Source organism: Panthera leo, chromosome E2, assembly GCF_018350215.1.
Source record: "Panthera leo isolate Ple1 chromosome E2, P.leo_Ple1_pat1.1, whole genome shotgun sequence".
Classification (NCBI taxonomy): Eukaryota; Metazoa; Chordata; class Mammalia; order Carnivora; family Felidae; genus Panthera; species Panthera leo.
The window spans coordinates 26,357,603-26,384,753 of record NC_056693.1 but is presented as its reverse complement, the minus strand read 5'-3'; the positions used below and the strand labels follow the sequence as shown (position 1 = coordinate 26,384,753).

The 27,151-nt window shown below is 37.4% G+C and overlaps 1 protein-coding gene across 2 annotated transcripts in view; it reads right to left on the bottom strand.

The window, feature by feature from the left end:
• Positions 1–27,151, bottom strand: part of LONP2 (lon peptidase 2, peroxisomal) — a 105,317-nt gene that overhangs the window by 28,022 nt on the left and 50,144 nt on the right. For both annotated transcript variants that reach the window (XM_042919283.1, XM_042919284.1), the window contains exons 9-11: positions 19,337–19,487; positions 17,116–17,242; positions 7,968–8,101 (exon numbers count right to left, since the gene is read on the bottom strand). In XM_042919283.1, the coding sequence (XP_042775217.1) occupies positions 7,968–8,101; positions 17,116–17,242; positions 19,337–19,487 (412 nt within the window). The remainder of the gene's footprint in view (positions 1–7,967; positions 8,102–17,115; positions 17,243–19,336; positions 19,488–27,151) is intronic.

Here is a 27,151-nt window from a genome sequence, read left to right as displayed (position 1 = left end):
ACCACTGTCTCCAAGAAGGTTTTGTGCATGAATAAATCTCATTTCCTGTATTAGAGATTCAAAAAATAGTCTTGGGAAACTTTAGATTATCAGTTAAAATGCAGAGGCCATGTGTAATATTAAAAAAAAATGCTATTGTTATTAATATCTTGCAACTTAAAAGGGTGGTTTTGATCACATGAGACAATGACACTTAAAGGCCATGACATCTTCCTATATGATTCATTAAATGAAACAATGGCTTTTTAATTTGTTGACAATATTTGATTTTCCTGTCCCAAAATAGAGTTTAAATAACAAATATTTTGTCTCCTATCATACGTAAGTAGGGTTTTTCCTTCATTGCCACTTCCTTCCAGTCTACATAGGCAAACAAATCTTTCTTAAACCAGGCCAATATTGATGAGGGAACAATGAATAAATTAGCGTAAATGTCAAAAAAATATTAATATATCATCATGACACTGGCACTACATGCCAACATGATATTTTCATTTCAGCATTAAAATATCACTTGATTTTACATGTTGGGACACAACGTGCTGCCTAATATCCCTACAAATGCAAAGTATTAAGCATACAAACTCTTATTCTCTAGATTTCATTTTTCTTTTTCTTTTTTTTTTTTTTTTGTAATCTTGGTTTGTAAAACCCAGTTAGCTGTAACAGAACCCTACAAATCTCCAAAGCTTTAGAACCAGCAAGCCAGGTGCCTTGGGACTAATACTCTCTCTTTAGTCCATCTTCCTCCACAGTTAACCTTAGTTCCTTTGACTATTAAAAAATTTTATCTGTCCTGAGCCCTAACACAATCAAAGGAAAGATAAGCAAGAACAGGTGAAGAAAGGCTTTACATACTGAAATGCAAAGCTGAATTAAAACTTCTAAGCCCTGTTTATGTGACCTGGATCTCAGATAAGAAATCAGCTCAAGTATGATGCATGGATCATGATCAACGGCATGGCATGTGCCATGATTCAATGGCACAGACTTCACTGTTGGCTTGGAAAAATCCTTCTGACAGAGAAGTTTCTTAGACTGTGATGGCTGCTAAATTGCTATAGCTGTTTAAATTGGTAAATTCTGTAATAAGAAGAAATATTCAAAGTTGTGTAACTTCAGGATTAGGAAAAGGTAGGGCCAATTTAAATCCAGTGTCCATAAATACCAAAACTGGGACCTGTTACAAGGTGCTCAAAGACCTCTTACCCATCAGACACAGGCATCTCCTCAGAAATGAAAAATCTGACTTCTCAGTATTATAACAATCTAAAATAAACAGCCAAAGCGTCTGGTGTACAGTTTTCAGGTTCAGAGGCACACACCCAAACTATTCTCTCTTTTTTGTTCTAACACCAGCCAGAAAAGAAGATACGGGATTCAGGTTCAGACATTTGAGGACGTTTACATGTGACTGGAACCAAGTGACAGCAAACTACTCAATTATCCTTGCTTCACTAAAAACAGCTAACAATGTTTTTATGTCCCCAAAGAAAACAAATAAGAACATCAACAAAATCCACACTGAAAGCTGACAAAACAGGCTGTTTCAATTGTTGCTAAAGAACCACTCATTTGCCTGCGAGTCTTATTAAGCTCTTCTCCCCCAAAGGCCCACCTAGCAGAGTAACACAGCTACTCTTAACTGTTTCTGCAGCACAGAAATTCCCACTCTCTATTAACAACCAAACCACAGGTTTTCTTTAGAACAAACTATCTCAACTCTCAGAAATGGGGGCTGTATTAACAGACATGAGATGTATAAAAGCCTTCTTTAAAATAAAGAAAAAAAAGAATCTGTGAGAGCTAGTCTTCAAGATGACCCCCAGCAATCCCCACTTCCTAGGTTTCACATGCCTGTGTGGTGCCGTCTCTCATTGTACCAGAGTTGGTCTGTGTGACCAACAGAATGTGGGAGAAGTGATGACTACATCAGATTATAGCTTCTGTTCTAGACTCTCTCTGTCTTTCCCTTTCACATATCACTCTTATGGGGGAAAGCCAGTGGCCATGTCGTGAGAGTAGGGAGAGCCTTATATGGTGACAGACTGAAGATCTGGCCAATAGTCAGCAAGGAACTGAAATCTGCTAACCACCATGGAGGTGACGGTGGAAGCACATCTTCCCTGAGTTAAGCCTTCAAGTTGGCTGACAGCTTGAGTCTAACCTCATGGGAGGTCTTGAGCCATAACTCCCCCAGCAAAGTTTAAGCTGTTCCTGGATTCCTGACCCACAGATACTGTGAGATGATAAATGTTTGTTAAATGTTTTAATCTACTAAATTTTGGTGTAATTTGTTACACAGGACTAGATAACTAATGTAAAATCCAAAAGATAGGGACAGTTCTTGCAACAAGTACAAGACTGCTCCAAGAAGTCAAAGACAAAAGAACTTACCAAAAAGTTACATAAAGCTCAGAGGTCACTTCCTAAAAACATTACAATGTTTTCTCCATTGTACTACTTCAATTACAGTATTCTCCACTGATACAAGAAATGTATTCATGACATTCATGACAGCAGACGAGTGACGAGAGAATTGGTAGGATTCAGATTTACAGAGGACTGATTAAAAAAAAAAAAAAAACAGCTGAAAGAATCAAAACACTTGATTCTCTTGCAGGAACAGCTTCCTGTTTTGGTTACAAAGGAGCCACACTTAAAATAACTATCATAAAGGATACTCAGGGCCTGAGAAGTCAATGGCAGGAAGCCACAACAAAGAACACTGAAGGTGGCCCAACAGAAGAGGATTCCTCCCGGAAATGGACCCGAGAAAGGCTAGGAGAAGAGCTAGCCTAGAGAATGAATGGCATGTACAGTGGCAAAAGCACAATAAGCAAGGAGCAGGCATCCAAACTCCCTCAGCACATGGTTCTTCCCACGGCCTCTGACCCACTGGCTCCTGGCAATACTAAGCAGATGTGCTAATGCAGCAGGGTACCTGTCCTCCCCCAGTCAGTCGTGGGTGCACTGGGAGAATTAAAGTTAACGGATGAGGAGAACTGGTGCCGTGAAATTCAAATATTTTATCTTGACGCATTTTTAACTGTGAAGTTGTCTGGAAGGGACATACCAAAAAATTAAGCATATTATGTCTACCTTCTTCCACTTAATATTAGGTCGATTTTACTATCATACCCAAGGCAAAGGTACCAGAGAAACAATATGTGTCAAAATACAACCCAGTCAAACAGAGATCCAAACCGAACTACAGAAATTGTCAGAGTCTGACCTGTGGTCAGCAGGGTCCTCAGGGAATCTATAATGGGAGGACAGGCATGTTTTCACGGACATCAAATCCTACTGCTTATGACTCATACCACCCAACCACTCAGCTTTTTCTCCCCCAACTTATAGCTTCTATTTTCTTGGGGACTGGGAAATAGCCAAGTTCATAAAGATGCATCAGCTAACAGAATCAAATAGGCAAGGCACAGTGTTTATCGGGGAATGTTGTGAAGGGATATGAATTGAATCAAACTAGACAGCTACTGAGAATCCTGTACAAATGAGATTTTATCATCAATTAGGTGAAGAGTGGTCGCCTGAGGGCACAAAACAAAGGTTATATAAGGCTGGTAATTTCTTCACGTTTTTTTTTTCCTGCCTACTTTGGGTATTACCACTATATCTATTCAACATCCTCCTGAAGGTCTCAGCTAGTACATCAGGGAAGACATGAAATAAAAGGTGTAATAACAGCAAAGGAAGAAGTAGAAACTGACATTATTTCCAATTTTGATAACTGATGGTGTACACAGAAAATCCAGAAGAATCTATAGTTAGAATTAATAAGTCAGTTTGGCAAGTTTGCTGAATAGAGGTCAATGTAGTATGCCCACATGGTAGTAGCAGAAAAAAGTTAGAAAATAAAAAATTAAAAATACCATTTACAATTATATACATACACAAAGATCCAGCAACTAGGAATATATCTAAAGAAAGAATATGCAAAACCTCATCACTGAAAACTACTAAAACACTTAAAACATTTATTAAGACTTAAATCAAGCTAGTCATAAATTAGGAGACATGATAATATCAAATTGTCAATTCTCCCCAAACTGATTTACAGATTCAATGCAATCAAAGTATCAGGAGGTTTTATTTACTTATTTGTGGAAATTGACAAGCTGATTCTAAAATTTATATGGCTAAAGGACCTACAGCGACACCTGGATGGCTCAGTCAGTTGAGCACCTGAATCTTGCTTTTGGCTCAGGTCATGATCCTGTAGTGTCTGGGTTCGAGCCCTGCACTAGACTCTGCACTGATGGCTTGGAGCCAGCTTGGGATTCTGTCAGCCTCTCTCTGCCCTTCCCCTGCTTTGCTGACAGCACAGAGGCAGCTTGGGATTCTTTGTCTCCCTCTCTCTCTGCCCTTCCACTGCTTGCTGTCTCTCTCTCTCAAAAATAAATAATCATTAAAAAAATAATAAAGGACCTACAATAGCCCAGGCAATCCTGAAGAACAAAGCTGGAGGACTTACCCTAAACTAGCTATCAAGACTGTCTAGGACACAGTCGTTCTTGAACCTGTGTATGATGCCGCCATTGGAAATTTCATCCCAGGCCCAAAGTACCCATTCACTCCTTACACGTTCCTAGAAGTGTTTATCTGTGAGTTCTATAACATAAACACAGTATTCCTTTAAGTGATATTTTAAAAGCTTATTTATAATGGCGTCTTATATACCTCATGAATAACCATTAAATCTGTGTTATTTCTTTTTTTTCTAGCTAATTTTTCAATTCTTTCTATGAAAGTAAGAAACTAGCATCTTGAGGTTAAGTTTAATGTAGCTTCACCAATAAATACTATTATTTTTCAAAAATAATTGAGAACGTTCCATATTCTGAAAAACTATAAGGATTGATTAGAACACCAATCATTTCCTGAGGATCATTTTTGAAGGGAAAATCTTACTAGATATTAAATGGACACATATGATACATAAGTACTGGAACAAATGGACGTTTGCCTAACTCTTTACAGAGAAACATCCAAGTATGCAAAATTGAGTAAATCAGACATGTGTGTCCATAGCTAAAGGCAGGCAAAAAGGAGAATAAAACTTTAGCCACCTATTTTTTTTTAATCTCCCAACCCAACCAACATCCCAGAAGGAAAAAAGTACAATTCAGAATACTACAGTAACATGCGAAAAACACAGGCAGTACTGCTTTTATGAAATAATTCCCATACTTCATGGGTAAGTGACCGAAACCATAAATATTCCTCCTCTAACGCGGATCAACTATAAATCTTACCAGGCTTTTAAATTCCGTTATTATTTGTTCCGTTTAACTGCCAGTTCAGACCCCACAAATACAAAGACAACTGTTCACAGACCAGTGTTTCTGGGCCTACTCCAGAAAGTGTGTTCGATACACTGGAGGTTTCTGCCTGTTTTGAAGCTTGTGGCCTGAAATTACTTTTCTTCCTGGCAGTAACTCCAAGTCCAGCAGTATTTTAACATTAAAAATAACTCCCTCACTGCATTCCTTGAAGTTTCTAAAACAACTGTTCTATTTTATACTCTGATGTTAAATAATTCATTTCTTAATGAGGAACTTTCAGTTATTAAGCTTGCACCATTTGAACTTTCTGGCATAAAAACCTAGTATTAACTCTTTTGTAGAAATGTTCCTTTTGGATTGGTTGAGTTGATAAACACTAATTTCAAGACACCTTATAATTATCTTACTAAAATCTGGAGGAGAGTCATTTATTGTAAACTCAAGGGTATCTTACAATATTTGAATCACTGTAGAGTCCACAGGCATCTAATGAGAACCACAACCAAAATCACCATCAAGAGACAAGTATTTATCCTAATTATTTATCTAGATGACCTAGGTAGTATCTTAACTACTCAAATCTGCTTAGTTATGTTATCATTTAGGGTTTGTTCTGTGAATCATGGATTAAGAAAAAGTAACCAAATAAATGTTGCCATGAAAAAATGCATTTTCCCATACAGTTCACAAGCTGTTTGAACAAGTTCTTGAATATTTCAGGGCCATCTTTAAATAGCTAATATGATCACAGACATTGTTAGAAATATGCTAATGGACATATGTATAAACGTTAAGCACTGCATGACTACGGTAAGCTTCCTTTGGCCTGCAGGCCACAGCACAAAGGGAGTATTCCAAGAATAAAAAGGAGGAAATGCAGGAGGATGTAGGTCTTACATTTAGAAAGAGAAAAAGGGGAAAAACACCTCAGTTCTCCACTGTCACTGTCAGCTACACCAGTGATTCATTCATTCCATTCTTGATAGGTTACCACTCATTTAGGGCATTTTTTAAAAATTCAGATTTTTGAGGGGCACCTGGGTGGCTCAGTCAGTTAAGCATCTGACTTTGGCTCAGGTCATGATCTCACAGTTCGTAGGTTCGAGCCCCGCATCCGGCTCTGTGCTGACAGCTCAGAGCCTGGAGCCTGCTTCAGATTATGTGTCTCCTGTCTCTCTGTCCCTCCCCTGCTTGCACTCTGTCTCTCTCAAAAATAAATAAACGTTAAAAAATTTTAAAAGAAAATTCAGATTTTTGAAAATAATGGTCTGAACAAGTGTTTATCTTTAAACTTCCTCTCCAAGTCCTACTAAAATGACAATTAAGAAATTAAGAAAGTATAAACCCTTAAGGACAAAAAGAATTAAGACAGAAGACAACAGCTAATAAGAGATGCTGACAGTATTATGGAAAACAGCAGGTGAACAGGAAGTAACAAACATTTAACCTAGAGAAATGAGAAGCCTTAACGTCTGTGGGGGAAGGGGAGTTGTCCATACAATCCTACAAAAGCTAGGGAATTCGAAGTACCCCTGAAAATACTGATGGGTAATGTACAGTACTAAACATAAAAATGTTAAAGTCTGTGTAAGAAACAATTAGAGCTCAAGATCCCTACCCCTACTCCACAGAACCAGGGCACTATCCTCTCTAGTTGAACAGAAATGGGAAGTTGACGCCCTGGAGAAAGCAAACCAGGAAGGTTCTGGCACAGTAGGAGCAGGGGTGGAAGCATCATACTGGAAACAGGATTATTATATGAAAGTCTACTCTTTTGATGATAACATGTAAAACGTACTGTGCTTAGCAACACAAGGAAAAACAGGGAAGATTTTTACATCTGTTCCACTGTGTGTCTCACAAATTACAGTTCTCCAACAACATTCATCAAACTCCTTTCTAGGAAGAGCTATGGAAATGGTAGGACATCTAACAAATCTTTTTACTATAAAAGAAAATTCCAATTCCCTTCTGCCCAAGTCATGTTTTGTTAAAGCAAGTTTTGGCAAGCAGCATGGGATGATGAACTGAGACCCTGTACAGGTCTGGGGCAACAAATTAAAACTTGCAAACCGGGTACCAATGGAAATGTCCACATTTGATTTAGTAATAGAACGCTTCTTTTTTTTTCCCATCACCACCTCCACAATTATTTAAGAAAAAAATAATTTAAATTACATTTTAATTGTATGCCTATCAAAGAAAATGTGTAAGACAAACAAATTATTATATATAAAGCTCTTCCAGAGTACAAAGATCTACCCGTGAGGTATTTGGACAGCTTGGATTTTTTTAACTGCTGTAATAATTTTCTATGGTATAAATACTGAAAGACTCAACAACAGTGTGGATCAGAGGGAAAAAAAGAAAACACCAGAACCCATACGTAAGCTTACCATCATAAATCTGGAGAAATTTATGATATCCTTAAAGCATTAATACTGAGTATTATTCCAGCCTAAACTCTGTACTATTTGTAAAAGAGAATCCTCTTAATAAAATACATCAATGTTAAGTTATTACTTATTCACTGGACGTCTTTACCGGTGGAGTATTATGTGCCACTGCTCCAAGGACTATCCTACACCACCCCTCCACATCCAACTCTTTTTTGCCATGGCCTCCTCCCACCAAGCCTGAGAGTACCAAATCAAAGTCACAGACCTTCTCCCTCAGCCACATCAGAATGGTCCAACTTGGCTTCTTTATGTTGTCCTTCTGCCACCTTCACAGCAACAGCTCGGCAAATGGCTCCAAACTTCCTATCCAGAGAGCGAACCCCTGCCTCTCTGGTATACCTGTCATCAAAGAAAAATATTTTATTTTGGCTAAGCACCACCTGTAAAAATAGAAATAATATGATTAACATTTATACGAAAGAGTGTACATTTAAAAGTTCATTACATTTTTTTAAGTCTTTTTATTTAATTTATTTTTAATATGAAATTTATTGTCAAGTTGGTTTCCATACAACACCCAGTGCTCATCCCAACAGGTGCCCTCCTCAATATCCATCACCCACCCTACCCTCCCTTCCACCCCCATCAACCCTCAGTTTGTTCTCAGTTTTTAAGAGGCTCTTTATCTTATGGTTTGGCTCCCTCCCTAACTTTTTTTTTTCCCCTTCCCTTCCCCCATTGTCTTTCGTTAAGTTTCTAAGGATCCACATAAGAGTGAAAACATAGGGTATTTGTCTTTCTCTGTATGACTTATTTCACTTAGCATAACACTCTCCAGTTCCATCCACGTTGCTACAAAAGGCCAGATTTCATTCTTTCTCAATGCCATGTAGTATTCCATTGTGTATGTAAACCACAATTTCTTTATCCGTTCACCAGCTGATAGGCATTTAGGCTCTTTCCATAATTTGGCTATTGTTGAAAGTGCTGCTATAAACATTGGGGTACAAGTGCCCCTATGCATCAGCACTCCTGTATCCCTTGGGTCAATTCCTAGCAGTGCTATTGCTGGGTCATAGGGTAGATCTATTTTTAATTTTTTGAGGAAACTCCACACTGTTTTCCAGAGCGGCTGCACCAGTTTGCATTCCCACCAACAGTGCAAGAGGGTTCCGTTTCTCCACCTCCTCTCCAGCATCTATAGTCTCCTGATTTGTTCATTTTAGCCACTCTGACTGGCGTGGGGTGGTATCTGAGTGTGGCTTTGATTTGTATTTCTCTGATGAGGAGAGAAGTTGAGCATCTTTTCATGTGCGTGTTAGCCATCTGGATGTCTTTAGAGAAGTGTCTATTCATGTTTTCTGTGCATTTCTTCACTGGATTATTTGTTTTTCGGGTGTGGAGTTTGGTGAGTTCTTTATAGATTTTGGATACTAGCCCTTTGTCTGATATGTCATTTGCAAATATCTTTTCCCATTCTGTCAGTTGCCTTTTAGTTTTGTTGATTGTTTCCTTTGCAGTGCAGAAGCTTTTTATCTTCATGAGGTCCCAATAGTTCGTTTTTGCTTTTAATTCCCTTTCCTTTGGAGATATGTCAAGTAAGAAATTGCTGTGGCTGAGGTCACAGAGGTTTTTTCCTGCTTTCTCCCCTAAGGTTTTGATGGTTTCCTGTCTCACATTCAGGTCCTTCATCCATTTTAAGTTTATTTTTGTGAATGGTGTAATAAAGTGGCCCAGTTTCATTCTTCTGCATGTTGCTGTCCAGTTCTCCCAGCACCATTTGTTAAAGAGACTGTCTTTTTTCCACTGGATATTCTTTCCTGCTTTGTTAAAGATTAGTTGGCCATACTTTTGTGGGTCCAATTCTGGAGTCTCTGTTCTATTCCATTGGTCTATGTGTCTGTGTTTGTGCCAATACCATGCTGTCTTGATGATGACAGCTTTGTAGTAGAGGCTAAAGTCTGGGATTGTGATGCCTCCCGCTTTGGTTGTCTTCTTCAATATTACTTTGGCTATTTGGGGTCTTTTGTGGTTCCTTACAAATTTTAGGATTGCTTGTTCTAGCTTCGAGAAGAATGCTGGTGCAATTTTGATTGGAATTGCATTGAATGTGTAGATAGCTTTGGGTAGTATTGACATTTTAACAATATTTATTCTTCCAATCCATGAACATGGAATGTTTTTCCATTTTTTTATATCTTCTTCAATTTCCTTCATAAGCTTTCTATAGTTCTCAGCATACAGATGTTTTACATCTTTGGTTAGCTTTATTCCTAGGTATTTTATGCTTCTTGGTGCAACTGTGAATGGGATCAGTTTATTTCTTTCTTTTGCTTCATTATTAGTGTATAAAAATGCAACTGATTTCTGTACATTGATTTTGTATCCTGTGACTTTGCTGAATTCACATATCAGTTCTAATAGACTTTTGGTGGAGTCTATCAGATTTTCCATGTATAATATCATGTCATCTGCAAAAAGTGAAAGCTCGACTTCATCTTTGCCAATTTTGATGCCTTTGATTTCCTTTTGTTGTCTGATTGCTGATGCTAGCACTTCCAACACTATGTTAAACAACAGCGGTAAGAGTGGACATCCCTGTTGTGTTCCTGATCTCGGGAAAGCTCTCAGTTTTTCCCCACTGAGGATGATATTAGCTGTGGGCTTTTCATAAATGGCTTTTATGATGTTTAAGTATGTTCCTTCTATCCCAACTTTCTCGAGGGTTTTTATTAAGAAAGGATGCTGAATTTTGTCAAATGCTTTTTCTGCATCGATTGATATGATCATATGGTTCTTATCTTTTCTTTTATTAATGTGATGTATCACATTGATTGATTTGCGAATGTTGAACCAGCCCTGCAGCCCAGGAATGAATCCCACTTGATCATGGCGAATAATTCTTTTTATATGCTGTTGAATTCGATTTGCTAATATCTTATTCAGAATTTTTGCATCTATAACTTGGCAGGCCAGAAAGGAATGGCGGGAAATATTCAATGCGACGAACAGAAAAAATATGCACCTGAGAATCCTTATCCAGCAAGTCTGTCATTCAGAATAGAAGGAGAGATAAAGGTCTTCCCAAACAAACAAAAATTGAAGGAATTCATCACCACTAAACCAGCCCTACAAGAGATCCTAAGGGGGATTCTGCGAGTGAAATGTTGCAAGGACCACAAAGGACTAGAGACATCACTACAGGCATAAAACCTAAAGACACCACAATGACTCTAAACCCATATCTTTCAATAATAACACTGAATATAAATGGACTAATTGCTCCAACCAAAAGACATAGGGTATCAGAATGGATAAAAAAAAAAACAACAAGACCCATCTATTTGCTGTCGACAAGAGACTCATTTTAGACCTGAGGACACCTTCAGATTGAAAGTGAGGGGATGGAGGACTATTTATCATGCTAATGGAAGTCAAAAGAAAGCCATACTTATATCAGACAAACCAGACTTTAAATTAAAGGCTGTAACAAGAGATGAAGAAGGGCATTATATAATAATTACAGGGTCTATCCATCAGGAAGAGCTAACAATTATAAATGTCTATGTGCCATATACGGGAGCCCCCAAATATATAAAACAATCACAAACATAAGCAACCTTATTGATAAGAATGTGGTAACTGCAGGGGACTTTAATACTCTACTTACAGCAATGGATAGATCATCTAGACACAGGATCAATAAAGAAACAAGGGCCCTGAATGATACATTGTATTAGATGGACTTGACAGATATATTTAGAACTCTGCAACCCACAGCAACAGAATATACTTTCTTCTCAAGTGCACACGGAACATTCTCCAAGATAGATCACATACTGGGTCACAAAACAGCCCTTCATAAGTATACAAGAATTGAGATCATACCATGCACACTTTCAGACCACAATGCTATGAAACTTGAAATCAACCACAGGAAAAAGTCTGGAAAACCTTCAAAAGCATGGAGGTTAAAGAACACCTACTAAAGAATGAATGGGTCAACCAGGCAATTAGAGAAGAAATTAAGAAATATATGGAAACAAATGAAAATGAAAATACAGCAATCCAAATGCTTTGGAATGCAGCAAAGGCAGTCCTGAGAGGAAAATACATTGCAATCCAGGCCTATCTCAAGAAACAAGAAAAATCCCAAATACAAAATCTAACAGCAAAACAGCAAAGACACCCCAAACCCAGCAGAAGAACAGAAATAATAAAGATCAGAGCAGAAATAAACAATATAGGATCTAAAAAAACTGTAGAGCAGATCAACGAAACCAAGAGTTGGTTTTTTGAAAAAATAAACAAAATTGATAAACCTCTGGCCAGGCTTCTCAAAAAGAAAAGGGGAACACTCAAATAGATAAAATCATGAATGAAAATGGAATTATTACAACCAATCCCTCAGAGATACAAGCAATTATCAGGGAATACTATGAAAAATTATATGCCACCAAACTGGACAACCTGGAAGAAATGGACAAATTCCTAAGCACCCACACATTTCCAAAACTCAAACAGGAAGAAATAGAAAACTTGAACAGACCCATAACCAGTGAAGAAATTGAAATCAGTTACCAAAAATCTCCCAACAAAGAACAGTCCAGGACCAGATGGCTTCCCAGGGGAACTCTACCAGACATTTAAAGCAGAGATAATACCTATCCTTCTCAAGCTTTTCCAAAAAATAGAAAGGGAAGGAAAATTTCCAGACTCATTCTATGAAGCCAGCATTACTTTGATTCCCAAACCAGAGACTCAGCAAAAAAAAAAAAAAAAAAAAAAAAAAAAAAGAGAGAGAACTACTTGTTTTATTTTAGAGAGAGAGCGTGTAGGTGAGCAGGGGAGGGGGGTGGGAGGGAATAGACAGAGGGAGGGAGGGAATGAAGGAGGAAGAGAGAGAACCCCCAGCAAGCTCCACACTCAGCATGGAGTCCAACAAAGGACTCAATCCCACAACCTGGGATCATAACCTGAGCTGAATTCAAGAGTTGGAGATGTTTCACTGAGCCACTCAGGTGCCCCAAATGTTCATCACATTTTCTTAAGTGCTAAACTTCCTCACATTTAAAAATTCCTCATTATTGTTATTTCTTAAATATTCAGATGTATTTTCAGCTATAACTTTCCCCTTTATATGGATTTTATCTTGAATAATTATCCTATACTTAAAAATGAATCCTTGGTTCTTCAATTTATATTGCCAAAGTAAATCTGGCAGCAGATAAGACATCATTTACTCCTTGATGATATGTTAAGAGCTTTCTAAACCAAAATTTGTCAATTTAAGAAAATTTAAGATGAATTTATCATACTTGAAAAATTGCTGGAAGAATCAGAAAAATAAAACTTTTTTCCAACTAAAGCAAAAAATAATCATAAATAAAAATCTGTTTTTTTTTAAATGTTTATTTATTTATTTTTAGAGAGGGAGAGACAGAGACAGAGACAGAGACAGAGAGAGAGAGAGAGAGAGACAGAGCACGCGTGTAGTGGAAGGGCAGAGAGAAAGGGAGAGAGAATCCTAAGCAGGCTCTGCCCTGTCAGTGCAGAGCCCTATTGGGGGGCTCGATCTCATGAACTGGGAGATCATGACCTGAGCCGAAATCAAGAGTCAGACACTTAACCGACTGAGTCATCCAGGTGCCCCAACAGAAATCTAGAGTTTACTAGTAACTGAACTAGTCACCTCTATTCAGTGTATTTTCAGAGACTTCTAAAGAAAGAAAGTATGCTGATACAAGCACCGTGAATTTGCGAAGAAGATTCTAAATGTGGTTAAGCAGAGCCGTCTTAAAAAACTTATGTTAGATTTAAATTCTATAAGCTACTGCATAAAACATTATTTGGCACAACCATTTTTGGCCTCCCAACTCTGGATAGATTTGAATAGCATCAGGTAGAGAATATAGATTTATCTGAAAAACTGGATTTGATTAGGCAGTCACACATATATTCTAAACTTTAGGGAAGCAAATTTCAAAAGTTTAGGGGCACCTGGGTGGCTCAGCTGGTTGAGCATCCAACTTTGGCTCAGGTCATGATCTCACGGTTCATGTTTGAGCTCAGTGTTGGGCTCTGCGCTGACAGCTCAGCGCCTGGAGCCTGCTTCAGATTCTGTGTCTCCTCCCTCTCTCTCTGCCCTTCCACTGCTCACGCGCTTGCTCTTTCTCTCTCTCCCTCTCTCAAAAATAAATAAACATTGGGGTGCCTGGGTGGCTCAGTCGTTGAGCGTCCGACTTCAGCTCAGGTCAGGATCTCATGGTTTGTGGGTTTGAGCCCTGTGTTGAGCTCTGTGCTGACAGCTTGCTCAGAGCCTGGAGCTTACTTTGAATTCTGTGTCTCCTTCTCTCTCTGTCCTTCCTCTACTTGCACTCTGACTCTATCTGTCTCTGAAAAATAAATAAATATTAAAAAAAAAAAATTAAAGATAAAAAACAATAGGGGCACCTGGGTGGCTCAGTCGGTTAAGTGTCTGACTTTGGCTCAGGTCATGATCTCACGGTTTCGTGCATTCAAGCCCTGCATCTGGCTCTGTGCTGAGAGCACAGAGCCTGGAGCTTGCTTCAGATTCTGTGTCTCCGTCTCTCTCTCTGCCCTTCCCCTGCTTGCACTTGGTCTCTTTCTCTCAAAAATAAACATAAAAAATTTTTTTAAAAAATTAAAAAAATAATAAATAAAATAAACACTAAAAATTTTTTTAAATTCAAAAGTTCTGAGAAAAGACAAAAACTCTTGGCCAAACACTCTAAAATAAAACTCATTTGAATCAAAGGGATAGGAAGAGGTAAGCATAAAGTCCATTATTATACAACTGCATATAATTTCAGTAAGGAAGAAAAAAGAGAGGCATGTTAAAACTAAACAAACCAACATGTAAAAACAAAAACAAAAACAAAAACCCAATGTAGCTTCCTAGACAACTAGCTGATGAGCTCAGATTAAAGGGTCTGGACAAAAGATGAAAGAACAGGGATTGTGGAAGCTTACCGGGGAATGGCACGAACACGTAGAATTGGTACCAGGAAGTTCAGAATAAACTGCCAGAAATAATGACAACCATAGCAATACAAATGAAATACTGCCTTTTTTTTTTTTTTTAAGGTGGTCAGAATAATAACGGGCTAGGAGCTAATGGAGACAATATAACATTAACAACTGATTGAAAGAAACTAGACACACCATCTCTATTTACTATTTTTAAACCAAAAAGGGAAGAATGACCATTATCAAATGAGAAGTAGCTGATGTTTCTTATCTATGATATGAGTATGAAGATGCTACCTATGCCAATTTCCAGAAGACATAAAACTAAAGATAATCAAGATAAAAAAAAATCAATTTGCTGCAATGGTAGCTGGGACCGACAACAAAATATACATAACTACAAACTCCTCTCCCTTTGGGCTTTAAAAAATTCAACCCTATGAATACAGAATGAGACAGACTGAACTCAGAAATTCGTATGAAAAACAAGTGAAGATGTTTGGTAACTGTAAGTGCAATATGCAAGAGAATAACCTAAGAAAGCTGTATCTTCAGATACAGTCATAAAATAATATAATCAAAATAAGAAAACCAGTAGTCTTATACCACAAATTGTTTGGGCTACATCTGAAATACTGAGTTCCACTCTGGGTGTTTAATTTTAAAAGGGACATTGATTTCACAGACATCATCCAGAAGATGACTAATCAGAAAGGTGAAAAGTCTTGAAAGTGGGTCAAGAGGAAGCGTAAAGAGAATAGGAATGTTTAACTTGAAAAAGAGAACATTTATGGGAAGTGGACTTGACTTTTTTTTTTTTTTTTTTTTTTTTTAATGCCAGAGGGGCTGTACAAGGGAGGAATTTATCCTTAGATTCCAGGTGCTTGTTTAAGGCAGAACTAGAAAAATATAGGGAGGAGAACATAAAGATTATTTTATAACCATTTATTTACTTACCAAAGAGTAGACAGCAGTGAGCCCTCTAGCACTGGAGGAGCTAAAGTAGGCTAGTTATACCATGAGGGAGGTAGGACTAGATGAGACCTGAGATCCCCTCCCCTCCTCCTGAACATTATGGGTCTCAGACTAGGACACACACAAAGATGAAAAATACATCAAAAGATGAAAAACTATATCCTAAGCTTGGTAGGTCACTAAAAAATAGCCAAAACTTGCTTGGAGTGGCAAATACCTATGCTGTTTTTAAATATATTAAAACTGCTCAGAGACATTTCCTAATGTCCATAGCTTTTAATATTTGATGTTTTGGGCAAACAAGTTTATAAAAAAGAAATAGTTCTCGAAGCAACAATTGGGAAATACAAATAATGATTACTCTTCAAAGTCATTATTATTTTGATCCAGATTTTTTTTTTTCTTTCACTCATATTTTACAGATGGGGAAGCTAGGAAAAAGTTTAAGTGACTTGTTGAAAGTTACGCAAAGGCATCAGGGGTGTTATCTGGAATAATATTGTTGGAAGACTTCGGCATATAAATCACCTATTTTATTTCCCCTGGCATTATCCACACCATGAATCACAAGTTATGAAAAGGAACTCCCAGGTCATATCTAGTCTTACTGTTTTGTGTATAAATTTAAACAGACTTCCAAACAGACTTCCATAAGAAGGCTGGCTTAGATCAAAAAAAACCAGTCTGACTGGCCAAACTCTAAGTCAAAGTTTAAAATGGAGAGATAACTTTGCTTCTCCTAAAAAAAAGCAGTTACTGCGAGAGGGCCGCGTGAGGAGTGTTTGGCAGCTCAACACAATTTGCCAGATGATGCAATGGATCTGTAACACTGAGCCAGGAAAACTGTAAGAGGCTGTTGCAGATATAAATTCTCAACAGGGTATATTTTCCATTCAAACATGCAATCTATAAATCAGATGAAGCAATACTCTATTCAGATAATTTACGTAGTGCTGGCTACAGGCTTAAGCACTTGGTAGCTAACTTGGGAAAGCACCCTCTCTATTGTTCTGGTGTTAATTCCCAAGATGAAAATTCTAAGGATGTTTAAAATCTCTCAAAGAGAAGAAAAGAAAATCTGAATAACTTAAAATAGGTATCTAAAAGTAGCATCCCACCTCTTAAGAGAATTTAACTTTTAAGGTCCTGGGCATATAAGGTGTCTCAATATTTTCCTTGTTTTTGGTTCTTAATTTATCAAATTAATCCCTTACACTGCTATTGTGAAAAAGTTGAAATTCTGGCTCAACTAAAGTCCTCAGCTATGAAGATACTCTAAATGCTTTCCCTATGAATTTCTGCCTAATACAGAGCTCTATGTAAATCAAGTTGTGGTAATGCTTGCTGGGAATCTGATGGGGAGAGAGAAATGGATGCTATGAGTTGCCAGTAAAATAATCTTCTTTTGAGACTCCAACATTACAGAGGCCTCAGGATGGCTGACTAACCTGGTGATGATGTCAAGAGTAGTAACCTGTGGGATCTGAATCTGCTGAGGAGTCAGCCCATGCTGTTCCAGCTGCTTTGGGATCAAGTGCCTGTGGGCAATCTCGACCTTCTCTTCTTGTGTATACCCTGGGAAAAAAGTGACCTTTGATTACAAAATGTAATTATTCACACAGCTTCCACGGTGCCACATTTTTTTTTAATGAATCAAATGCAGACTCAATGGATCTTCAATTCAGACTGAATTTAAGTGTTACTTCAACTAAAATTATAATCAGAATAAAGAAATTTAATCTCCAGCTAATAACTGTTAATATTTCCAACTCTGTCCACAAACAAATAAAAAAAAACATTTACTGAGCACGGTTTGAAAGTCTCTTGATTAATAATACCTCTCTGTGGGAATGCAAGCTGGTGCGGCCACTCTGGAAAACTGTATGGAGGTTCCTCAAAAAACTAAAAATAGAACTACCCTATGATTCAGCAGTTGCACTACTAGGCATTTATCCACAGGATACAGGTGTGCTGTTTCGAAGGGACACATGCACCCCCATGTTTATAGCAGCACTATCAACAATAGCCAAAGTATGGAAAGTGCCCAAATGTCCATCGATGGATGAATGGATAAAGAAGATGTGGTATATATATACAATGGAGTATTACTCGGCAATCAAAAGGAATGAAATCTTGCCATTTGCAACTACGTGGATGGAACTAGAGGGTATTATGCTAAGCAGAATTAGTCAGAGAAAGACAAATATCATATGACTTCACTCATATGAGGACTTTAAGAGACAAAACAGATGAACATAAGGAAAGGGAAACAAAAATAATATAAAAACAGGGAGGGGCACAAAACAGAAGAGACTCATAAATACGGAGAACAAACTGAGGGTTATGGGAGGGGTTATGGGAGGTGGGATGGGATAAGTGGGTAAGGGGCACTAAGGAATCTACTCCTGAAATTATTGTTTCACTATATGCTAACTAATTTGGATGTAAGTTTTAAAAAATAAAAAATAAAATTAAAAAAAAATAATACATCTCTCAAAGAAGAGGAAAAATCTCAGTCAAATCTTATGAGGTAATTATCTCCTTAACTCAAATGCAAATTTTTATTATTTAAAAGGCAAATAATACGTCTCTTTTCTTTAGCATAATTTGATACGTAAATGGAAAAATTTACCACAGCAACAACAACAAAGACTTCAATTAAGTAAGTGATAGGTTCCAAGGGAAGAGATGCAAAGGAGCTATTTTCAGAACCCTGGCTATAAATATTAACAACAAAACAAAAAGTAAGACATTTCCCTAAAATTTTTTTCTCTGTACATTTGGAATTATACATATAATTGATATAGTTAAAAGACTTTATGTTCTTATTTATTTAAAGGCCTTATGAGCATAGACTTTGCCTTTAAATCCTGTAAGACAAAATTCTCCCTGAACTAATTGCCCCCTTTCCATTTAATAAGCAAAATAAAAAAGAACTGATAAGACAGTTTTTGAGTAGAAAAAGGTAGTAAAAAATGCCAAAAAAGTAAGAGATAGGATAACTGAACCTACAGGAAAAGAATGGCATCGTATGTGTCTACCTGTGCAGCAGCTGTCCTGATGATTTCACTTCAGATCATGTATCTTATGGATTCTCTGCCTTAATTGGGAGTTTCCAGGCAACTGGATCTCATTACTTTTTTATTTTAGTCTTATAAATATGCACACAATTTTTTACTCCACCATATTTAAAATTATTTTTATGTATGAGTTTAGAAATACTTTTAAAGAAGAATGTCTTGTTTTCCAAGACACTGGAAAACGTTCTTTAATGCTAAGTCTAAAACTGTTACACAAAATTTATTCTTGACATCTTACAGAACATACATGTAATCTTATGTCATGATTAAAACAAAGTTTTGCTGTTCCAGACTTTGAATCTACATAAAAGCTGGTTTAATTTTTATTTTTTCATTTTCTTATTTTTAACTAGGCTCCACGCCCAATGTGGGGCTTGAACTCACGACCCTGAGATTATGTGTCACGTGCTCTACAAGCTGAGCCAGCCAGGAGCCTCTGTATAAAAGCTGGTTTATATCAGACTTACAACTCTGAAGATCATCCACTGGCAAATCAACTTTTTGTTCAAAACTCCACAGCACAACTTCAAGGGTTATGTTCAGAAAGGCAAAAAATATCAAATAATGATTTTATTTATGAATCAAGTACCTGGGACCTGAATGATCTCCATTCTGTCCAACAAGGCAGGTGGAATAGTAGCAGTTGTGTTGGCAGTAGCTATAAAAAGAACTTGGGAAAGGTCAAAGGCCACATTTAGATAATGATCTGTGAAGTTATGGTTTTGTTCAGGATCCAACACCTGTGAGAGAACAATAAACATTTAAATACAAAGTTCCAACAGAAAGCTGTATAAATTAAAACACATATGATGTATTAGCAAGTTCAATATTTCTGCTCAATATAGTTAGTTTGAAAAACATGGGTATAGCACTAAAACCTGAGCACCATTCTTACATTCCCCACATTCTAAATAGTTTAAAAAAAAAAAGAAAGAAAAAAGAAATGTGTTCAATGTCAAAATTTTTGAATATATATAAATGTACAAGGAAGCAAAAATTACCCTTTCAAGCTCTGTTCTTAAATCTACTTATTACTGAGTGACTCTGTGGCCATAAATAAGTTACCAATCCTACAGAACCAGTTTCATTTGGTAACACATCCCCTCTTAACTGCTTTGGGCATATGAAGAAAATGTGTAGAGTATTTTGAAATTCTCAGGAATAGGTAAAATAATTAGTATACTTCTCAAACATTATCAGAAAATCTGGTTATAAAGTCTCTAACTGAAAGGAGAATTCTAAAGAAGAGAAAACTAGTAAAAATTACCATGCTACTATATTCTGATACAGCACAAGGAAAAATTCACTTTTTAAAAATGCCTTAAAGCAAAACTTGTTTTAAATGAGCAAAATATCAGTATCTCTTAGAATATTTTAATTGGAAAATTATGTAATTTATCAATGAGATTCTTAAAACATTGAACTACTGGGTATGAGAGAACATCTTCTTTAGGTTACTGTTCAAATGCTCCCAGTCACAGGCACTCACTGTGGAGAGGTCTACATAGGACTCTGTGCCTTCTACCTGTTGTAAACCTTTAGTATGTTATTAGTTTCATTTACACTAGACTAGTATAAATATAAACAGGGTTGACATACAACATATTCAAAAAGGAAGTAAATGGACTAAAATGTTTACCAATCACAATTTTACCACAGAAGCTGCTTTTTCTTGGTTCTGATTCCCTTTGTAGGCTTTACTTATTTTTAAACACATCTATAAGTTAGTCGTAATTCAAAGCCCTTTACAGAGAATCGTGAATTTGGTAAACACTCATTATTGGAAACTCACTGTTTACCTAGAATACAATTTTCAGAAAGTTCTACTCTTCATGTTTTCACAAGATTTAATAATGTTTAACATTATTTAAAAAAGGTCTTTTTTCCAAGATCATACTAATTGTGATCAGTATAAAATTGGTTCAGAGTAATCTTACTATCAATTATCTGAAAACTGTTAATCAAGGTATGGAAAATAAGGTAGTCTTAGTTAAATCCATTATATATAGATAAATAAAATCTCTTCTTTAATGCCTCTAATTAAATCTAATACATACATGCTGGATAAATTTTAGAAATGGCTGTGGGACCTGACCGAGTGATTTTTTTCACTTAAAATTTAAAGACAATGGGGTTTAAAGAAAGTAGGAAAATTAGTAAAGCAATAGTTATGAGAAGAGAAAACCAGTAATGCCCAATTTGCTTGCCTCCATCTTTTATTTAGGAAAACACAAAAGAATGTCGAGTTTAAATAGCGTCAGAAATACTGATGAACAGCCAGCTAAAAAGAATTTCTAGTAATCACTATTTAGATGAAATCTTCAGGTAAATTGGTGAGTCCATGGAGAGATAAAAATCACAGTCAGAACTTTTTAGCCACTAGGGGCGCCCAGGTGGCTCAGTCAGTTCAGAGTCTGACTCTTGGTTTTGGCTCAGGTCATGATCTCACAGTTTCATGAGTTCAGGCCCTGCAACGGGCTCTGTGAAGACAGTGTGGAGCCTGCTTGGGATTCTCTCTCACCCTCTCTCTGCCCCTCCCCCACTCAATGCTGTCTCTCTCTCTCTCAAACATAAATAAATTAAAAAAAAAAAACAAAACAAAAGAACTTTTTAGCATCAAATCTCTTGTTTTCCTCAACTTTAGAGCCAGGGCTTCCATGGACCAACTCATCCACACACAGGAGCTGCTTTCAAGAACAGCTAGAGCTGTTTTTTCTCTCTTTAAAAGGTTCTTCTACATCCATCCTAGGACTACAATTCCTACCTACACAGTATGACTGGTAATGGAAATAGCCATGATATGACACCTTATTCTTAGGATCATGAAATCAGAGGTGGAATAAACTATGGGGAGGGGTGTATGCTAAGAATTGTTCTTCAGCCATAATTTCTGGCAAGAGAAGAACTACAGATGTTTGCAGGCAATCCAGGAATACACTCCACTCATTAGAGATGACAAGGTAACTGTCACCTTCAGTATAATTATATTTTTAAAAAATCTGTATGTTTTAGAGATAAAGACTAAATACTTATGAAAAGACATGACATCTGAAATTTGATTTAAAACAAATAGAAACGGTGGAGGAGAATGGGTAGGAATAGATAAAACAAGATTGGCCATGAGATAATTGTTAAAGATGAATGATGAGTTTACATAATTCATTATATTACTTTAATTTTCTTATGGTTGAAATTTTCCACAACAAAAAGTAAAAATAAATAAAGTAAAATAAAATAGCTAAAATCAACCCTGGAAGCTATACGTAATTAATACTATAGAAATTAAGTGGTAAGGACAAACTTGAAAAAAATGTCCAGAATATTGGAGAAAAAGGCACTAAAACTATATAGGGGACAGGTATGTAAAAAATAAAGACATCTAATTCATAGCTAATTGGCATAGCTAAAGAAAAGGTCTCAACAAATGTAAAATACAGAATAATTAAAGAAATAATCATGAAAATATTCTGGAAGACGCAACACTACACATCAAAAAGCCATAGACTCCTCTTGTACAATAATAAATGACAGGCTATTATTATTGAAATACCACCTACAGAATTTTCAAGCAAAATTATGACTAGCTTAAAATCTTTTTAAAATCTTTAAAATACAGAATATATGTAACACATATAAGATATGAAGCATAGCAAATGAACACCCATGAATGAACTCACTACCCAACTATTGATGACATTTTATGTTTAGACTAATGTCCACAAAAGTGGATGGTTTATAATGACCTACTAAAGTGCAAGTAGAAAATATTAGCCTATATAATCTTTATGCACTATACATCTTTATCCATAAACACCAGAAAGAAATTATTTTTTTAATGTTTATTTCTGAGAGAGAGAGAGAAAGGGAGCGCACAAGCAGAGTTGGGGCTGAGAGAGAGAGAGACAGAACTCGAAGCAGGCTCCAGGCTCTGAGCTGTCAGCACAGAGCCTGATGCAGGGCTCGAACTCACGGACCCAAACTCACGGACCGTAAAATAATGATATGGGCCAAAGATAATGGTATGCTTAACCGACTGAGCTACCCAGGAAATAACTTTTTAAAATACTTAATGTACAGAATGGAAGTAATGCCCTCACTTGGCACAAATATCACATTTTGGGATATTCCAGAAGAGTGGAAACTCCACAGTGTGCAAGGGCTGGTTGTGTTGCACTCACTACCTGCTTGCACTGTAGTTACAGAGGACTGTAGTCCATGTAAGCCTGATTAAGTGTTTTTACAGATTAAAAATGAGGAGTAAAAGGAGTAGTTTTAAAAGATTTTTGCAAAGTATCATTAAATAGAGGCAAAGATGTGAACAAGAAAATGACAGAGACACTTTTATTTCCTGAATAAGCTTTGATAGTCACATCATGAAATAAAAACAATTATATAACTAGAATATGTTGTTTTCAATGAAAATGTAATTATCTTTTAAAATTTATTCTGTTACATATGTATGTACATAATATTAGTACAGTGGTACTTACATGTTATATTATATGTATATTCTTTGTTATGCATTGAATTGTGTCCCTTAATGTGACTATATTTGGAAGTAGGGTCTTAAAGGAGGTAATTAGGATTAAATGAGGTCATAAGGGTGGGGCCCTAATCCATTATGACTGGAATCCTTTATAAGAAAAGAGAGAGACAAAAAGACCAGGGAAGCAGAGGCACAGAGAAAAGACCATGTAAGGAACAGTGAGACGGCAATAGTCTGTAAACCAAAGAGAAAGAGACCTGAGGAGAAATCAAAACTGCCAACACTTTGATCCTGGACTTCCAGCGTCCAGAGCTGCTAAGAAAATAAATATGTGGGTTTTTGTTTTTGTTACTGTTTTTTTAAAAACCACCCAGTCTATGGTATTTTATTATCATAAACATTTGCTTGTCACATATATTTGTATATAGTGGGATATATTTTCAAAATTTTGAGAACAAAGCATATGGAGATTATTGGTGCAGACAACAAAGACACATTAGTAAATATAAAAGGCCTCAAAACATTACCTACAAACAAATCCTTGAAAAAAGTATTCCAACTAAACAATAGATTAATCATAATAAAAGGATCAGAAGTGATGAAATCATTTAAGCACAGAGTTAAAACTAAATGTCTGAAGAAGCACTTCTAGAATGGCAGTGTAAGGAATTATGAAGATCTGCTCCTCCTTAAAAGCAATGAAAACAGTAGTAACAATTGTCAAAACAGGTTTTTGAACTCTAGAAATTAATTTGCAACAATCTGTGGAGTGTTTATTCACGAAAAACTGATGAATCTCAGCAAATAAGGCCAGCTCTGTGGTATTTTAACTTGCTTTTACTCTCATCCTCTTCTCCCAAATTAATGGTAGCCTTGAAAACCAACAGCCTCACAACCACAATAGCTGTGAAATACAGTAACCTAGCAACCGCTGTAGGGGGCAGAATAGGATTAGAACTTCCCAAAAGCCCTTTCCCAAAAGAATTGTCAATATTTGGCATGTTGGGCAGTTCCTTGGAAGAGCTCTATTCTCAGGATTTATCTTTATTTGATCTGACTCAGAAAACACAATGTGTGAACTGCCCTATCCCTCGGGCATCTGTCAAAAACAACCAGTAGCAATTGTTCAACACTGCAGCTGCCTCAGGCAGCAATACCAGTTGGGGCTAACAAGAGGCTGATCAAAAATTTAAAAGGAAAAACTGGGGAATGAGATACCATGGGGGCCTTTGAAAAGCTCTGAAGTTTTCCAGGGAATCCTGAAGGTCATGCAAATATACAGGACTGTAAGTATGACAAGAGAAATGGTTCTAAAAGTTCACCTATGGCAGACACTGAGGCTGTGTACAAGCAGGAAGTGCTAGCTAAGACAGAGTTATAAAGTATCTGCCCAAAGTTAAAGGCATGCCTCAACAAACACACACAGAGCCTTTGACAAAGAGTGGAAGACCTTTGGGTTTAAGCACTTAAGGATATCTCTGCCCAAAATCATTAGCTGACCACTAAAGAAACTGCACAACTTCAGCGGCCACATACAAGAAAGAATAGACTTTAAAAGAATGAGATCAGGAAAATCACTAAACAAATAGCAACAGTAACAACAATTCTTTGGTATGTGTGTGTGGGAGGGGGGCAGGGTCTTATATTATTTAAATATAATTGCAACACTTTATATGTTCAATTTCAACAAAGAAATTATGAGACACATAAAGAAACACTAAAGTATGACTTAAAAAAAGAAAAAGAAAAAAAGAACAGTGAATAAAACTGTCCCTCAACAAGCCCAGATGTTGGACTTCTTAGGCAAAGATTATAAATCAGCTATTGTAAATATGTTAACAAAAACTAATGCAACAGCATGGATGAATATTTTTTAAAAATTTTTTAATATTTTATTTATTTTTGAGACAGAGAGAGACAGAGCATGAGCAGGGGACGGGCAGAGAGAGAGCAAGACACAGAATCTGAAGCAGGCTCCAGGCTCTGAGCTGTCAGCACAGAGCCCGACGCAGGGCTCAAACTCACAAACCATGAGATCATGACCTGAGTTGAAGTCGGACGCTTAACCGACTGAGCCACCCAGGCGCCCCCACAGCATGGATGAACACTGAAGACCATATGCAATGCAAAAGACCAATTATGAAAAGATAAATACTAAAGGATTCTCCTTATAAGGTATATAGATTAGACAAAGTTACAGAAACAGAGAGGAGAATGGTAGTTGCCAGCGGCTAAGGGAGAAATGCAGAATAGCTATTTAATAAGCACAGAGTTTCAGTTTCTCAAGATGATAAAGCTCTAGATATTGGTTGCACAATAATGTGAATATACCTAACACTACTGAAATGTACACTTAAAAATGGTGAAGATGGCAAATTTTACCAAAACTAAAAAGCTAAAGGAAATCATGCCAAAAGAATTATAGGAAACTATGAGGATGATGCCTTAATAAAGAGAAAATATCAATAAAAAGACAGGAATTATATTAAAAAAAGGAGCAAATAGAAATATGGGAGTTGAAAAACATAGTAACAAACAAAAAATTCACTATGGGGGTTAAATGTAAATAGCAATTTCAACTGCAGAAATTAGAATCAATGAAGATAGGTCAACTGAGTTTATCCAGTCTGAGGTACGGAAAGAAAAAGGAATGCAAAGAAATGAACATTGCCTCAAAGATGTATTGGATGCTATACAGATTACCAACATACTCATAATGGTAGTCTGAGACAAAGAGAAGAAAGGGAAAGGGGCATAAAGCATATCTGAAAAAATAAAAGCCACCACTTTACCAAATCTGATGAAAACCGTTAATCTACCACATCTAGATAGGCTTATAGTGTGTGTGTATATATATACACACACTATATATGTGTGTGTGTATATATATATATATAATGTATATGTATATATATGTATGTGTACATATATACATATATATATACACATGTATACATATATATATATATAAAACAGATACTAAGTAGACTCAGATCCTACATCCATCACAAACTGTCAAAAGCCAAAGCCAAAGGTTAATCATTTAAAGCAATAAAAGAAAATACTTCTTTCATGAAGTATAAGGGATCCTCCATAAGATTAACAGCTGAGGGATTGGCCGGAAGATGGCGGCGTAGGAGGACGCGGGGCTCACAGCGCGTCCTGCCGATCACTTAGATTCCACCTACACCTGCCTAAAGAACCCAGAAAACCGCCAGAGGATTAGCAGAAGGGAGTCTCCGGAGTCAAGCGCAGACTAGAGGCCCACGGAAGAGGGTAGGAAGGGCGGCGAGGCGGTGCGCGCTCCACGGACTGGCGGGAGGGAGCCGGGGCGGAGGGGCGGCTCGCCGGCCAAGCAGAGCCCCCGAGTCTGGCTGGCAAAAGCGGAGGGGCCGGACGGACTGTGTTCCGACAGCAAGCGCGACTTAGCGTCTGGGAGGTCAGAAGTTAACAGCTCTGCTCGGAAAGCGGGAAGGCTGGAGGACAAAGGGAGGGAGAGCTGCTGAGCCCCCGGACGGCAGAGCTCAGCTTGGCGGGGAACAAAGGCGCCAGCGCCATCTCCCCCGCCCATCCCCCAGCCAAAATCCCAAAGGGAACCAGTTCCTGCCAGGGAACTTGCTCGCTCCGCGCAAACACCCAACTCTGTGCTTCTGCGGAGCCAAACCTCCGGCAGCGGATCTGACTCCCTCCCGATGCCACAGGGCTCCTCCTGAAGTGGATCACCTAAGGAGAAGCGAGCTAAGCCTGCCCCTCCAGCCCCCGTGCACCTTGCCTACCCACCCCAGCTAATACGCCAGATCCCCAGCAACACAAGCCTGGCAGTGTGCAAGTAGCCCAGACGGGACACGCCACCCCACAGTGAATCCCGCCCCTAGGAGAGGGGAAGAGAAGGCACACACCAGTCTGACTGTGGCCCCA